At 39.1% G+C, this 16,542-nt stretch overlaps 1 protein-coding gene across 4 annotated transcripts in view; it reads left to right on the top strand.

Moving 5' to 3' along the window:
• The first annotated feature begins 10,295 nt into the window (after window positions 1-10,295).
• The window catches only part of LOC122070233 (myb-like protein X), a 12,714-nt gene continuing 6,467 nt past the window's right edge, over window positions 10,296-16,542 (top strand). For all 4 annotated transcript variants that reach the window (XM_042634368.1, XM_042634373.1, XM_042634362.1 and 1 more), the window contains exons 1-4: window positions 10,296-10,459; window positions 10,904-11,695; window positions 11,787-11,820; window positions 12,858-12,937. In XM_042634368.1, coding sequence (XP_042490302.1) covers window positions 11,015-11,695; window positions 11,787-11,820; window positions 12,858-12,937 — 795 coding nt within the window. In that variant the 5' untranslated portion in view covers window positions 10,296-10,459; window positions 10,904-11,014. The remainder of the gene's footprint in view (window positions 10,460-10,903; window positions 11,696-11,786; window positions 11,821-12,857; window positions 12,938-16,542) is intronic.

Raw genomic sequence — 16,542 nt, 5'->3', positions numbered from 1 at the left:
TTAACAATGAATTAAGAGTCAATATCATAACATCATGTAACTATTGGTGGAGTGATTCTCTACATTCTGGTTGTAGGAAAACTTAATCATTTTTTAGTTTAAGTTTTAGGACCAAGTTTAACTTCCTTAAGTCATGGTGAAGGGAAATCCCTTGATTGCGACTTTTGGATGGGCAGGAAAGAGTAATGTGCAATAGTGAGAGGGGGGTGGGTATGTTCTGTTGTAACCCAGCAGTCACTGAGAGGGGGGGTGAATCAGTGAGTCCAATTCCAATCCCTAAAACCTGTTCGATGTCTGGCTAAGAAAAACCTGATATACCTGTCCATGTTTGCACACAGTCATATGCACACTCAACCTCTCATAGGCACTTCCAAGTGTGCACACACATTCCACATTCCACGCACTTCAATGTAAAATGTAAACAACAAGCATCCACAACACAGGATTTTTACGAGTTTCCGAAATTTACCTCAATTCCCAGAGTAGTGTCTGTAAAGGCTTCGTACCTACTCAATACACTACCTTTGACTACACCCACAGTCGGGAGCACCCACACCCAATTTTCTCAAGCCGAAGCTGAGATGGCACTCGTAGTGCTAGTATAATGTGTAGCACCCACTTAGCACTCAATAAAGAATATAGTTAAATTGGGCTTATATCAATGTCCTACAGTCAAGCTCTGCCTAGCATATACATCCACAACTTGCTAGCATGCTTACAGTTCATCCACAACTAACCTAGCATGTATGCATTCATCCATAACTAACCCTATCATACATACATGCATATAATGTAAATCAAAGGTTAGAGAATCTCACAACCGATTGCCTGGGATGACTGAAAACTTGTACTGACAAGTTTTGTGCTTACACCTTCTCTCTCCTTGGCTTCTTGCTCTTCAAAGCAAACACATCCTTGCTTTCTTCTCTTCCTCCTTGGCTTTGAGTTAATTTATCATTAACACACCTCATCCACCTCTTTTACCTCCTTTAATGGTCTAAGAACATTTGTCATCAAGTATTCATGTTCATTCAAGGACCAACAAAGAGAGGGAAGCTTCTCTTACCAAAATCATAGTCTTCTTTCACTCAAAAATTCATTTTTGAGTAGGGCTTGAAAAAATGAAGAAGTAGAAACTTGGTTCACCCAAATCCGAGTTAAAATGAGGGAGATATGACCATTTGAAGTTGGAGCAATGAGATAGCCTGAAATGGAATCTTCGTAGGAGTGGCGTAAGCTACATTGGCGGTGCACGCAACAGGGGTGCAAATCTAGCCGTAGATCTCATCAAGGAGAATCTCTTAATCTAGATCGTCCGATTAAAATAACGGATAGTAAATCTCAACCACAAGATTTGAATAAGATAGTCAATTGTTGACGTCATAATGATGTCAACGGTTAGCTGGCACTTTTTGTTGTCGATCTTTGATTGGTTGCTTTTCCGGATTTTAAGGGAGCTTGACTCCCACTCACAAAAGTAAAAGGCTTATCGACCGTTGGATCCAAATCCTTCATGATGACTTTAATCAGATCTCATGAGATCCTTAAGATCGGAATCTTTTTTATACCTTCTATGCCTACGCGAAACACCACAACATACCTTGATAAGGTGTAGTGCCAGTGCATCAAGGATTATGCACCTAACCAATCAAATCCTACATGCAAGCATCTATCTCGTCCATATCAGCATAAAATCTCAGCAGCCTTTGGATGGGCATCAATCCTACGTGGTCGAATCTGGACCATCCATTTCACATCCTTTTACTCCTCTTTATTACAGTTAAGCACCTGCCTCCATATATTTCAATGCTTAAAAATCCCTTACAACTCAGACCTTCAAAATCTTGAAATTACATAAAAGCCTTTCAAATTTCAAAAATAAATTCCAAAAAATCCACCCAACACCGAGAGCAACTGATGGATTTTCGGTTTGGATTTTCTAACCGATTTTATGGAAACACTTATAACTTTTTCATACGATATCCGATCGAGATGAAATAAAGTGCATTGGAACTGTAACCGGATGCCCTACGACTTTTCAGAAGACTCAATCATTTGACTCATCCATGTAAAAAGACCAAAATGCTCCTAGACCTTTCCAATGATGTATCTTTCTCATACTGAATCGGAACGTGATGAAATCAAAACAGTTGGAAAGATTAGATTTTTGTCGTATTGTTACAAGGAGAACACTTCCTTTAAAAAATTCATCTTCAATATCGAAACTGCCCTCAACTGCCACAAATGCCGTAACTTCTTCATACAGTATTGGAATGCGACAAAATCAGATGCACTGGACTAGATAAATTACAATCTATATTTTTTATGAAGAAATGATCTTCCAAAAATATCATTTTCACTATTAAAAATTCCTCTGATCATAAATAGGCCAATTTTACCAGTTTTGACCCAGAAATCTGCACCACATACTAAGGATGTATCAAATCATTCCATGCATACCAAGGAGTTCTGTTATCTCATCGGTGATATTAGACACTGTCATGTCATCATTTTCATCCACGTCACCCAAACTGGCCATGTCATCATCACCACGTGGCCAAGTTGCCAACAAGAACAACCATAAAACAACAATCTCCCCCTTTGGAGTTGTTGGCAACCACCTCATCACTAATACACTCCAAAGCTCCGATAAGTAACTCTCTCCCCCTTTAACAATAAGTACAAAGGGTGGAACCAATGGACTCCCCCTGAGTCCAATATGGGGATAGCAATATCAAGCAACTCGCTCCCCCTCTCCCAATGCCACTAATGCTTTGGAAGAACCACCACTCCCAACTTATGTCTAAGGAACTCAAAATGATCTTTGGGAAGCGGTTTAGTGAAGATATAAACCACCTGCTTTACTGTGAGAACAAACTCCATCCTTACTTCACCTTCCATCACCTTGTCTCTTAAGAAATGATACCGGATAGCAATGTGCTTCGTTCTAGAATGCATCACCGGGTTCTTGGAGATATTGATAGCATTAGTATTGTCACAATATAGTGGAACGGCCTGCTCAACCTCCACACTCAGATCCTTCAACATCTGCTTCATCCACAACACTTGTGTACAACAAGATGTAGCTGCAATGTATTCTGCCTCTGCAGTTGAAAGAGAGATTGACTCTTGCTTCTTACTATGCCATGCCACCAAGCTACTCCCCAAATAGAATGCACCACCACTAGTGCTCTTCCTGTCATTTACACATCTGGCCCAATTTGCATCTGAAAAAACTGACAAAGTAAAGCTATTGACTTTTGGATACCATAACCCAAACTCACTAGTCCCTTTCAGATATCTGAAAATTCTCTTCACTGCTGCCATGTGTGTCTCTTTTGGTCCTGCTTGGAATCTGGCTACCATGCACACAGCTTATAAGATGTCAGGCCTACTAACTGTCAGATATAATAGGCTACCAATCATTGACCTATACGAGGTGTGGTCAACTGATGGAGAGTCATCTTCCTTGCTCAACTTACACCCAGTCATCATAGGTGTACTAACTGGCTTGCAATCCTCTATGGTGAATCTCTTCAACATCTCCCTCACATACTTGGACTGAGATATGAAGATACCTTCCTTCTTCTGACTGATCTGCAAACTCAAAAAGAATGATAGTTTATTCATTGCAAAATCTTTGCACAATTCATCTTTATGACCCCCAAAGATGATATCATCTACATACACAACCACCATAAACTGACTGCTTTCTTCAGTTATGATGTAGAGATTACTGTCCACTAGGCCTTTTCTTGAAGCCCAACTTGCACAAATAAGAGTCCAATTTGGAGTACCATGCCCTTGGAGCTTGTTTCAAACCATACAATTCTTTCTTCAATTTGCACACAAGAGTGGGGTCCTCACTCAGCTAAAACCCATCAGGTTGTTCTATGTAAACCTACTCTTCCAAGTTTCCATTTAGAAGAGCTGATTTGACATCCATCTGATAGACCTTGAACCCCTTATACACTGATAAAGTCAAGAACATTCTGATAGCCTCAAGTCTTATCACTGGAGCAAAAGTTTCCTCAAAATCAATGCCTTCCACTTGAGCATATCCCTTGCATACAAGTCTTGCTTTGTTCCTCACCACTTGACCATCTTCATTGAGTTTGTTTCTGAAAACCCATTTAGTACCAATCACATTCTTGTCAACTGGCCTAGGGACTAGATCCCAAGTGTGATTCCTCTCTATCTGATCAAGTTCTTCATTTATGGCCCTCATCCAAATCTCATCATTGCTTGCCTCATCAATAATTTTTTGTTCAATCTTCGAAAGAAGAGAGTAGGTGTTGGTCTTCATTCTTCTAGTCTAAACACCTACAGTGGGGTCACCAATGATTAACTCATCTGTTTCCTATTGATCAACTCTGTTGTGTCTCCTCTGGTCATCTAAATCTACCTCAGCCTATTCAACATCAACCTCATCTTTGCTCTTAGATCTACTATCAACCAAGTCATTCTCATCATCAAGATCTTCAAATTCTAGAAGATCATTTCCTGAGCCTGAAGGAATATCCCTTTTTTCATCAACTGTGACATCAGCACTCTCTACAATTTTTCCAAGTCTGTTGTTGTAGCATCTATAGGCCTTACTTGAAATAGAATAACCTAAAAATATACCCTCATCAGCCCTATCATCAAACTTACCCAAATCCTGGGTTGTGTTCTTGATGTAACACTTACTACCAAAGACCTTGAAGTGTCTTGTTGTAGCCCTTCTTCCAAACCAAATTTCATATGGAGTCTCGCTTTCATGAGGTCTCAACATACATCTGTTATGGATGTACAGTGCGGTTAGAACTGCCTCCTTCTAGAACTTTTTACTCATATCATTCTCTACCAACATTGTTCTAGCCATGTCTTGCACTATTCTATTCTTTCTCTCTGCAACACCATTCTGTTAGGGTGTTCTTGGAGCTAAAGTTTGTTTCCTGATACCATGCTCATAGCAGGATTCTTCAAAATTATCCCAACTGTACTCACTTCCTCTGTCAAATCTCAGACACTTTATCTTATTCCCTGTCTGATTCTCAACTTGCTTCTTAAAGATCTTAAATCTTTCTAAAGACTCTGACTTATGTTTCAAGAACATCACCCACACCATTCTTGAATGATCATCAACAAACAACATGATGTATCTCTCTCCTGATGTGCTAGGTGTCCTCATAGAACCACATAGGTCTGTGTGAATCAACTGCAATGGGGAACTAGAATAATACTCCTTAGACATGTAGGAGATTTTGGTTTGCTTTCCTTTCTGACAAGATGCACATATAAGATTGGAGAGCTTCTTCAACTTAGGAACATCTCTCACTGCCTTCTTCGAAGAAATCTTGGCAAGGTTTTTGAAACCAATATGCCCAAGTCTTCTGTGCCACAACCATGTCTCCTCATCTATACTGACCATGCAAGAATCTTTCTCTAACTCTGTCAAGGTATATAAGTTCCTTGAAGTTCTTTGTCCAGTAGCTACAACCTTTCCACTGCTTGATCTTCTTATCTCACACCATTTACTAGTGAAAGTTACTTCATGCCCTTTGTCACAAATTTTACTGATGCTGAGAAGATTATGTTTGAGCTCTTCAATATATAAGACATTAAGGGATTTCACCTTCCCATGGTTCAGACTTATGGACCCCTTCCCTGTAATTCTGACACCATTGTTGTTGCCAAATTTCACAGATCCACCTTCAAAGTCATGCAATTGTTCAAAACTTTTCTTATCTCCTGTCATGTGGCTTGAGCAACCACTATCAAGAATCCATGGAGTAGAGTCTCCTTGAGCCTTGAAAGCTCTCTGAATAACAAATGTTGCTGCATCTTCTTCATCTTCTACTCTCTCTCTCTCTCTAAAACTAGACTTTCTTGACAGATTGAGATTTCTTTGCTTTCTTCTATCTTGAGAACTGTCTCTCCATCTCATCATCTTCTGTGTTTCTGAAAACTCTCTGCTTACCTTTATTCTCCTGTCTTTGTGGGGGAAACACAGTTCTACAATTCCTTACAATATGTCCAAGGTTGTTGCATCTGTAATATTCAGTTATTTCCTCCATAAGGGGTGTAAAAGGATTTTTATCCACATAACTCCTTGGATCAATGTTGAACTTGCAATCTGAGGTCTTGTGTCCAAAAGTGTTGCATTTATAATAATAACCTTAAAAGGTGTGCCTCTGCATCACAGGTTCCATCTACCATCTGTAAGGAGCTCTGAAGTTGTCAAATGCTCTAGGTCTCTGTTGAGGACCTTGACTGTATCCATACCTCTCTGCTCTCCTGCTTGGCCTTGCCAACTGTGGTTGTCTAGCATGGTTAGTCTTATGGAATATAGATGGATTTCCTCTTCTAATTGGACCAGTCTGCACTTTATCTTTTTGTACTGCTCTCTTGACATTGCCAGCAGTAGTAGCATGTGCCTTTCCTCTTTGAGCATTCCTATCATGGACTTTGATAAGATTATGTACTGTTCCCTTACCATTTGCCTTGATATTTTTGGAAGACTCTCCAACAAATCCAAGCCCAAATTTGATGTGAGTCGGTCTTTGAGCATCGATAATGTCATTAAGCTTCTTACTGTTAGGATGCCCTTTTGGAATAGAGTCATCTTCCATATCTTCATTTTCTAAGTCTTCTCTCTCAATCTCAATCCTCCCATATTCTTCAACCTTAGCCTTTAATAAGGCTAGCTCATATGCATAATCATCAAATTGTGTAAGAATCTCATATTGCTCCTCTAGTTGTGCTTTCAAAGCCACTTTCTCTAACTCAAGAGTGTTGTAGTCAATGGTCTTCTGTGAGAGTTGATACTCAATATCATCTAAGGTCTTCCTTGACTTATTGGCTTGATCTCTCAACTCAAGAACTATTTGTTCTTGCCCCTTAAGGTCTTGAGTGACCTTTTTCACTTTCTTCCTTTCTCTTTTAAGCTTTTTAAGGGCGACTGTGAGTTTAGCCTCTAGATGTGATTTTTCATCTTCCTCTTCTTCTTCTGTAAAATCTTTCTTACTAGAAGAATCTTCTTTGTTTTCTTCCATATCTATTGAGACCATGAACATAGCCTCATCATCTTCATCATTAGATGGTTCTTCAGACTCTTCATCAGATGTGTCACTGCATTTCTTAGAAATCAAACTTTTCTTCTTGTCCCTGCCTTTCTTGTATCTGTTTGAGAAGAACTTCTTCTTTCCCTTGAAATGAATTTTCTTTTCACTTTCTATTTTTTCCTTGGTTAGGACACTTGGCTGCAAAATGTCCAACCCTTCCACAGTTGAAGCATTTGAAAGGTAACTTATCCTTATATTTTCCTGTTCCCCTTTTCAACTTTCTGGTGAAATGAGCTGTAACCTCATCTTCACTCTCATCAGTATCTTCCACAGACTGCTTCTTCTTCTCCTTGATTTTCAAAATTTTCATTACCTTAAAAGCAGCTTGTTTGTCAGTGGACTTGCCCTTTTTCCATCTCATTTCAAGAGCTGTGAAAGTGCCATGCACTTGATCAAGAGTGATAGTGTCTAGGTCTTTTGCCTCTTCAATAGCTGACACCGTAGAGTCATATTTGGGCAACAAAGATCTTAGGATTTTCTGACAAACAACTGAATCCTCTAGATTGGCTCCCAGACCCCTAATAGAGTTGACCACTTCATTTACCCTGGTCATATAGGTGTCAATATTCTCTCCCTCTTACATTAGTAGACTTTCAAACTGGCCTCTGAAGGTCTGAAGCTTTGCTTTCCTTATCTTTTCATCTCCTTCATAAAATGTTCTTCAGTTTTCCCCAGATATCCTTGGCTGAGTCACAATCCATTATCTTAGCCATCACACTCTTATCCAATACTGAGAATATTGCATTCACAGCCTTTTGATTATAACAATAAGCCTTCTTAGCTTCATTGTTAACTGGACCTCCTTCAGGTTCCTTGTACCCAATCAAAACTGATACCCAAACATCATAACCTAGTCCTAGGTACGACTGCATTCTCCTATTCCACAAGATAAAATCAAATCCATCAAACCTTGGTGCATGTCCTGAATAGCCTTCACTTGCCATACTATCACTGCCACTGCCTTTGGATCACTTAGTTGTTGATCAAACTGTCACTGAGTATCGGCTCTGATACCAATAATTGTAATCCAGCAGTCACTGAGAGGGGGTGAATCAGTGAGTCAAATTCTAATCCCTAAAAACCTGTCTGATATTTGGTTAAGAAAAACCTGATATACCTATCCCTGTTTACACACAGTCGTATGCACACTCAGCCTCTCATAGGCACTTCCAAGTATGCACACCCATTCCACATTCCACGCACTTCAATATAAAATGTAAAAAACAAGCACCCATAACACAGGATTTTTACGAGGTTCAAAAATTTACCTACATCCCTGGAGTAGTGCCTGTAAAGGCTTCATACCTATTCAATACACTACTTTTGACTGCACCCAAAGTTGGAAGCACCCACACCCAATTTTCTCAAGCCGAAGCTGAGATGGCACTTGCAGTGTCGGTACAATATGTAGCACCCACTCCCAATGCTTAGCACCCACTAAGCACTCAATAAAGAATACAATTAAATTGGGCTGATATCAATGCCCTACAGTCAAGCTCTGCCTAGCATATACATCCACAACTAATTAGCATGCTTACAGTTCATCCACAACTAACCTAGCATGTATACATTCATCCCCAACTAACCTCAACATACATACATGCATATAATGTAAATCAAAGGTTAGAGAATCTCACAACCAATTGTCTGGGATGACTGAAAACTTGTACTGACAAGTTTTGTGCTTACACCTTCTCTCTCCTTGGCTTCTTGCTCTTCAAAGCAAACACATCCTTGCTTTCTTTTTTTCCTCCTTCGCTTAGAGTTAATGTATCATTAACACACCTCAACCACCTCTTTTACCTTCTTTAATGGCCTAAGAATATTTATCATCAAGTATTCATGTTCATTCAAGGACCAACAAAGAGGGGGAAGTTTCTCTTGCCAAAATCGTAGTCTTCTTTCACTCAAAACTCTTTTTCTTTCTCCATAGTGTAGGGCTTGAAAAAATGAAGAAGTAGTAACTTGGTTCACCCAAATCCGAGTTAAAATGAGGGAGATATGACCATTTGAAGTTGGAGCAATGAGATAGCCTGAAATGGAATCTTCGTAGGAGTGGCGTAAGCTACACTGGCGGTGCACGCAACAGGGGTGCAAATCTAGCCGTAGATCTCATCAAGGAGAATCTCTTAATCTAGACCGTCCGATTAAAATAACGGATAGTAAATCTCAACCACAAGATTTGAATAAGATAGTCAACTGTTGACGTCATGATGATGTCAGTGGTCAACTGGCACTTTTTGTTGTCGATCTTTGATTGGTTGCTTTTTCGGATTTTAAGGGAGCTTGTCTCTCACTCACAAAGTAAAAGGTTTATCGACTGTTGGATCCGAATCCTCCATGATGACTTTAATCAGATCTCATGAGATCCTTAAGATTAGAATCTTTTTTATACCTTCTATGCACGCACGAAACACCACAACATACCTTGATAAGGTGTAGCGCCAGTGCATAAAGGATTATGCACCTAACCAATCAAATCCTACGCACAAGCATCTACCTCGTCCACATCAGCGCAAAATCTCAGCAGCCTTTGGATGGGCATCAACCCTACGTGGTCGAATCTAGACCATCCATTTCACATCCCTTTACTCCTCTTTATCATAATCAAGACCCTGCCTCCATATATTTCAGTGCTTAAAGACCCCCTGCAACTCAGATCTTCAAAATCTTGAAATTACATGAAAGCCCTTCAAATTTCAAAAATAAATTCTGAAAAATCCACCCAACATCGAGAACAACAATTCATATACAAGGGGGATCTATATGGTCAAGAAGGATAGAGAGAGAATACCACAAAATGTCAAAATATCAAGGAGAAAGAGTGTAAGAATGGGTGTACCACTACACGTGTGTACAACATTTTCCCTAATTATATGCTCTGTTTGGTTGTAAAAGAAACATAGATATTTTCCTTCGAAGTGAAATAGATTTTTCCCCCAAAAATATCATTTTTGATGTTTGTTTAGAAAGAAAATACAAATATTTCCTTTAAAAAAATGAAAAATATTTTATAAAAGAAACATGGTGGATTTTGGCTGGGATCTGACGTGGGAACATCTGAACCGTCCGACGCAAAGCTAAGACACGCAGTTCATTCTGGTGTCGGAATTTCCTTCGTGTCTCGCTCATCCGACATGGCAATTTAACTGCTTTTAAAATCCGGATTTAAAGTCCGCAAAATTAGAAGCTAAACAAACCTCTCCTCTCCCGGTTCAGGTTGAGGAGTTAAGAGGACTGAGGAGGGAAAAGGAAATAGAAGAGGAGGAAGAAGAAGAAGAAGAAGAAGAAGAAGAAGGAGGAATCCCGCGAAAATCAAATTATTTTGAACCATTTCGTGCCTTGAATCCCAAGTAAGTTTCACTTGTTTAATGTATGGTTTCTCAATCAGTTATTTTCCTTTCTGGTTTTCTTCGTAGTAATCTTCACAACTGGTGCTCTCGCGGCTGAAGTTGGTTGCCTTCGCTTAGGGTTACGGTAGCTATTACTAAATTTAGTGTTTAATTCGTATCCTTTTGCCTTATAGTAAAATAATTGTGTTGTTCTATGCTACGACATGAATTCTCTGATGCTGTTGAATTCACTTGTTTCTTTAAAGCTAGCATTTTCTATTTTTGCTTCTAGATGCTATTGATGTGAAATTTACATCATCTTCTTCATCAAAAAGTGATTTTGATGCGGAAATTTCGTTCCAGAACTCTTAGCACTCGTAGAATATTTACTAATTGCTCTAGTGCTCTACCCTCTTCCTCAGTTTTTGTTGTCCGGGTTTTAACTCGAAGATGCTATTTATACAGCTGGTTGTAGGTTACCATTTCAATTGCCGATCATACAACTGTAAAATTAAACAAGAACACGAAGTGAATTGGTGGTCTGGAGCTTTTGCTGCTTGACACTGCGGGTTAGCAATGGCAGAAGCGGATACGGAGACCAAAGTTGTTACGGGTACTGCGAATGGAACTTGCCCGCTTGAGGATTCTGGGCGCCTGGTGGGTACTGGTGAAGCTGAAACTGTAAAGGAGGAGGAAGCTGTAACCGTAAAGAAAGAGGAGGATAACACTGGAGTTAAGGAAATGGAAGAAGATAGTAAAGAAAATGAGAAGAATGAGGATGTGGGAAAGGAGGAAGACCATAAGTTGAAGGAAGAAGATAGCAAACAGGGAAAAGAAAGAGAAGAACCAGAACTGGAAGATGTCAAAATGGAGGAAGAAACTGATGTGATGGAAGAGAAGGAGAGCAAGGAAAACGTTGCGACTGCTGAAGAGAAGGAGAGCAAAGAAAGCATTGAGACTCGAGAGAAGGAAGATAAGGAGAGCAAAGAAAACATTGAGAATGCTGAAGATAATAAGGACGAAACAGTGAAAGACAAGGAGAGTAAAGGAGAAAAGCGATACAATAAGCGTGGTAAGGGGTCGAATGTTGGGGGGAAGGAGGTGGCTAAGAAAAACAAAGTGGATGAAAAAAATGTGAAAGAAACAAATAATCCCACCGCCTTCTTTCTTGATCGACCTGTGCGGGAGCGCAAGTCGGTTGAGAGGTTGGTGGCTTTTATTGAAAGAGATCCAGCAAAGGATTTTCACATTGAAAAGGTATGGTGTTCTTTATTTTTCTGACGTTTTTACTTCGCTTTGTTGTGCCTCATAACTGATTTCATTCATTGTTTGACCTTATAAATTGCAGGGCCATGGTACTCCACTCAAGGAAATACCGAATGGTATGGTCAAATTTTTTGTACTTTATTTGCTATTGCAGTTTTCTTGATAAAGAATGACCAAGAAATTTATATTTTCATCTTACCTCGGTGTTTCAATTTACTAGTAAACTTATTTTTGTTTGCTTTCCTAATTCTGTTACCACTTTTGTTGACAGCTTGGGTCATAGAATATTGGTTTGGAAAATAACTACTGGTCTTCCTTTTCTGTTGTTAGTTATGCATGATGGCGTAACTTCATTCCATATTTTGTGCTTTTTGACATCTGGAACTGTTTTTTCCATGGTTGTCATGGCGTCATATCCAAGTGCCTGCGTCGCCTTGTCCTTCAAACCAAGCACTCACAATCATAGGGAAGAAGAAGGGGGAGGGGGGAATTGCACAAGCCACCATTGGCTTTCAAACCAAACACTCACAATTTCATTCATTTCAATCTCCTCCCACGATGGAGATTACAAGCATATTTCAAGAAAAATAAAAGAATTGTAAAAATAAAAACCAACTCTCACCTAGGAAACTAATTCTATAGGGAAATTAAAGCAATTAGGAAACTCGAAGTCCTATGTATCTAACTCTAACTGAAACTCCTGATTAAAAATTACAAATGATCCCAAAATATAAATTAATAAAAATTCTAAAATATCCTACTAGACAAAAGACCCAAATCGGACCTGTTTCTAACAACTAGGAAACTAACTCAAACAAGGTCGCTACTAACTTATTCATATGTAGCTATCCCAAAATGAAACACAATAAAATAAAAATTACAAGATAACCCTAAATAAATTAATAAAAAAGAGTAAAATTTTCAATTATTCAGTTACTACAACTCTATTAAAATGTTTCCTTTGTTAGGTTGTTCAATTTGGTATGCTTATGTGGTTGCTTAGAATGATGGGGAATTCACTTAATTATTCCTGAGTTATTTGTTAATTATTTTTAGCATTATAGGCTTATAGCTGTGTGGATTAATAGAGTAGTAGAGATTTGTTCTTCAGTTTGTCACATTTCTGCATTTTGCTTCTTTGTATTTTTTCCAGTGGCGTACAAGTTATCAAGGAAGAAGACAGATGAAGCATTCAAGTCACTTTACACAATCCTTTTTGGGAGGAGGGGAAAGGTGATCTGAAAACTGTTAAAAATGCATTTGTTAATTTGTTTCAATATGGGTTTTTTCATTTGTCTTCAGAACTTCTTGTGAGCAGTTGCTTTTCTTTTTATCTAGATTATAGTTGTTTGAATCGCAAATTTTCTGAAGCTTCTTGGTTTATACCAAACTACATAATTTATGGAATGATTTTGGTGTTCTACAAGCTGTTGTCATTCCGCTAGTTGTCAGTGGGATATAGAGCAACCAAGCTTGATTTGAAGTCTTGACTGCAAAGAAGATGTGGCAGACTGGCAGGAGAACAATGAAAATATTCCTAAAGGTTGGGGGTGTGTGTAATTGTAAATACTAACTTTCTTTATTTTATTTATTTTATTTTATTTTTTTTTGGGGGGGGGGATGTAAGGTAATAAGTTTTTTTTTTTTGTAAAGTACTAAGTTTTTAGGGTAGGGCTACAAATGGGGAGGTAAGGTCTGATATTGTCATATTGGCTTTTACCTTAAATCTCCTAGATGATAGAAACCTTTTACGGTTTTACCCTTACCCAAGAGGGTATAATGCAGTTGAAGGTTCTAGAAAGATTCTAAAAACAAGAACTACCATTATATCAAGATCTAAGTAATGTAAGGTCGGGTCACTAACGACCTAACCCTAATCAGGATCCCTCCAAGAAAATCAAATTGATTGTACTGTTGTTCAGTGTAACCCTACCTATCATTAAGAAAAAAAAGTTGCAACCCCATTGTTTTGTGTTTAGTTTTGCTATTAGCTATGGGCCTTGGGTAGATTAGGAATGGCCCTAGGTTGGGTTGAGTTTGGGATGGGCATAAAATATGCATCCTGGGCTAATAAAACATATGTATAATATTTGTAGTGAAAATTGCCACTTCACGATCCGGTGTAGATAAGCTTGTCTTGGTGGCCCACTGATTTAGTTTCATGTTGGGGAAGAAATTATTTTTTTATTGTAATTTTCTTTTTCTTTCAATCCTTTGATAGTCGTAGGAGATGCATCACGGAGTGTGATTCAAACTCTATTTCAATGCGGGGTCGGCAACATGGATCCTTGCCCTTCAATAGGCTCTTTTTGAGGTCATACTTAGGACAAGACCCAGACTATGTATGTCATTCCTGACGACTTCTCCTGTGGTCATTTTAGGCCTGATCCTAGATCTTTTAGCTCCTTCAATCTTAATTAGATCACTCCTCTTTACTAAGTCGTCCCAGGCCTCCTTTAAACATGACCATATCACCTCAAACAACTTTCTCGGAACTTTCCATTAATTGGGGGAACTCCCAAATCAGCTCTAATACGTTTTGCCTCACATCCATCGTAGCTACCTCATCTCTGTTACACATAGCTTAATGCAGGAGTAGATTACAAGAAACTACCCCAGCAGTTTATAACCCCAAACAATACTAATAGGACTAGGAAACAAAGAAATAAGACCACCAAATAAACCCCCATGGATACAATACCCATACAGGAGCAAAATCAGCCCAAAACCCAACCCGATAGGAGAGAGAAAGACCTGCTATAGAGCTGGAGTGAGAAAAAATTTGATCGATTTTGGGGCCCACCAAGGGTACAAAAACCCCAAAATATGAAGAGTTTTTTGTGGCTGGTTATGGAGTTATGCGCTTTCTTGATTTTTAGACCTAGGAGAGAAAATGTGAAGAATTCTGCAGGAACAACAACTTGTCTTCTTTAGATAACCTCCAAGAGAGGATCGATTGATCTTCGTAGAGTATAGAACCAGTCCTCCAAAGGATTTACATATCAGATCTCAGACTTGGGCAGCAATGAGGGTCTATTGGCTTCAAGAACAAGAACTCTTTGGCTGGCCAATTCTGATTTTGAATGCTTTAACAGGTCTGAACTTCTAATAATAGTAAACAGAAAATAGAAAGGAAATAAAGTGATTAAAGTAAAGAAGAGACAAGGGAAGTGGGAGAGGAGGTGGCTATCTCGGCCTGGGCTTCTCACCCACAACTATCCGGGCTGCTCTAAGCAATTGCTTGCAAATCTTCTTTATTCAAATCTCTGAAATATCAGTGCATAGGCTCCTCTATTTAAAGAGGACAAAATTACAATCATACCTTGACGAGGAGCTAGTTTCCAAATAGCACTAGACACTCCTACTACAACTAGGACTTCAAATAGAACCAGGACTAGACTTCTAACTCCAACATGAAGTAGGACTGACTAACTAATAGTCCATATAGGACATTACACTCGATAGGCCCCATGGGCCTTTATTGAATTAAAACAACTTAAATAAAAGCACTGAATATAAATCCCGTTTTTCTACCTTCTACCCATATTTTAGGCCCATTAAAGTGGCTCATTTCAAAGAAAACCCATGGGATCAAAGGCCCAACACATATATAACACAACCCAAGGTTTATTTACAATAAAATAAGCCCAAGTGACTTATCTACATCATAGTTTCTCTATATGACACTTCTTTACTGCTTAACATTCCGCCCCATACATCATAGTTGGTCGTACAACAGTCCTATAGAACTTTCCTTTAAGTTCAGGTTTTTGCTTACAAACCTTTAAATAGATGCATGTAGTCCATCGTTGGATAGCATTGATGATTGAATAAAGTTTTGAGTTTGATTTACCTCTTATGGCTGTGGGGCTGTGCGTGTTCTCCTGTCTCTTACTCTTCACTCTCAGTTCTGTTTCCCTTCTTCCTTTATTATTACTCTTCTTATAGTACTGTCGCAACCATCCTTGTTAAACCCAACTCTTACTCTGTTGGGCAACGAGTGGCTTGGCCTGAAATTTTGGGGTTTAGATCATTGCCCTTGGGTGACTAAAATTCTAGATTCCTATCCCCTACAAACCCTCCTGTTGAGAAATCTTGACCTGAACTCAAACCTGGTCCGATAGATTCTGCCAGGTCTGATTTCAGTGAACTTCTAATTCATGCCTGGTTGCTGATTTGGGATATGGTTGGTTGGGAATCAGAGGTCAGTGGCTTAGGATCATAAGCCTGAAATTTCATTTTGATCGGAGTCCACATGGAGAACTTGGACTCTCATGTTAGAATCGTGAAGAAGTTAAGCCATCTTATTTACATTTAAGGCCCTTCTTTCCTATATTATCTACAGCCCCCTGATTATTAACTTCTTATTCTGTTTTATCCCTTCTCTATATCAATTCCCATAATTATCTTCTTTCGTTTGAAATTAATTCCTGATTTGTCCCCTAGTTGGTTACTTTATTTTAAGGGCCTGGAACGTTCCATATATTATGAAATTGCCATTGACCACATTATTTTGAGCCTCTTGGGTGGGCCCATAGAGACCCAAATAGGGTCTCCAAATCCTAGGATCGTATCACCCACTTTATTCGGTCTTATGGCAAAATGATGTGGTGATTCTGACTGTTGGATAGGCAGTGTGACATTGGACAGTCTGGATAGGCAGCTTGCCGAATTTGAGAATCAAATTCATTTATTTAATTCCCACTTGTGAAGACAACTGTCTGTTCATTTGGTTGGTGCCTTGTCGGTAGAGTGTAGTCTCTCAGGAGGTCATGAGTTTGACTCTCTTGTCTTCACCTTGTGCCATAAGGCATCCTCTTCCTCCACACCACCACCCC

Source organism: Macadamia integrifolia, chromosome 2 (assembly GCF_013358625.1).
Source record: "Macadamia integrifolia cultivar HAES 741 chromosome 2, SCU_Mint_v3, whole genome shotgun sequence".
NCBI classification, from domain to species: Eukaryota; Viridiplantae; Streptophyta; class Magnoliopsida; order Proteales; family Proteaceae; genus Macadamia; species Macadamia integrifolia.
Note: the sequence above shows the minus strand (reverse complement) of the source record. Positions and strands in the feature narration are given on the sequence as shown.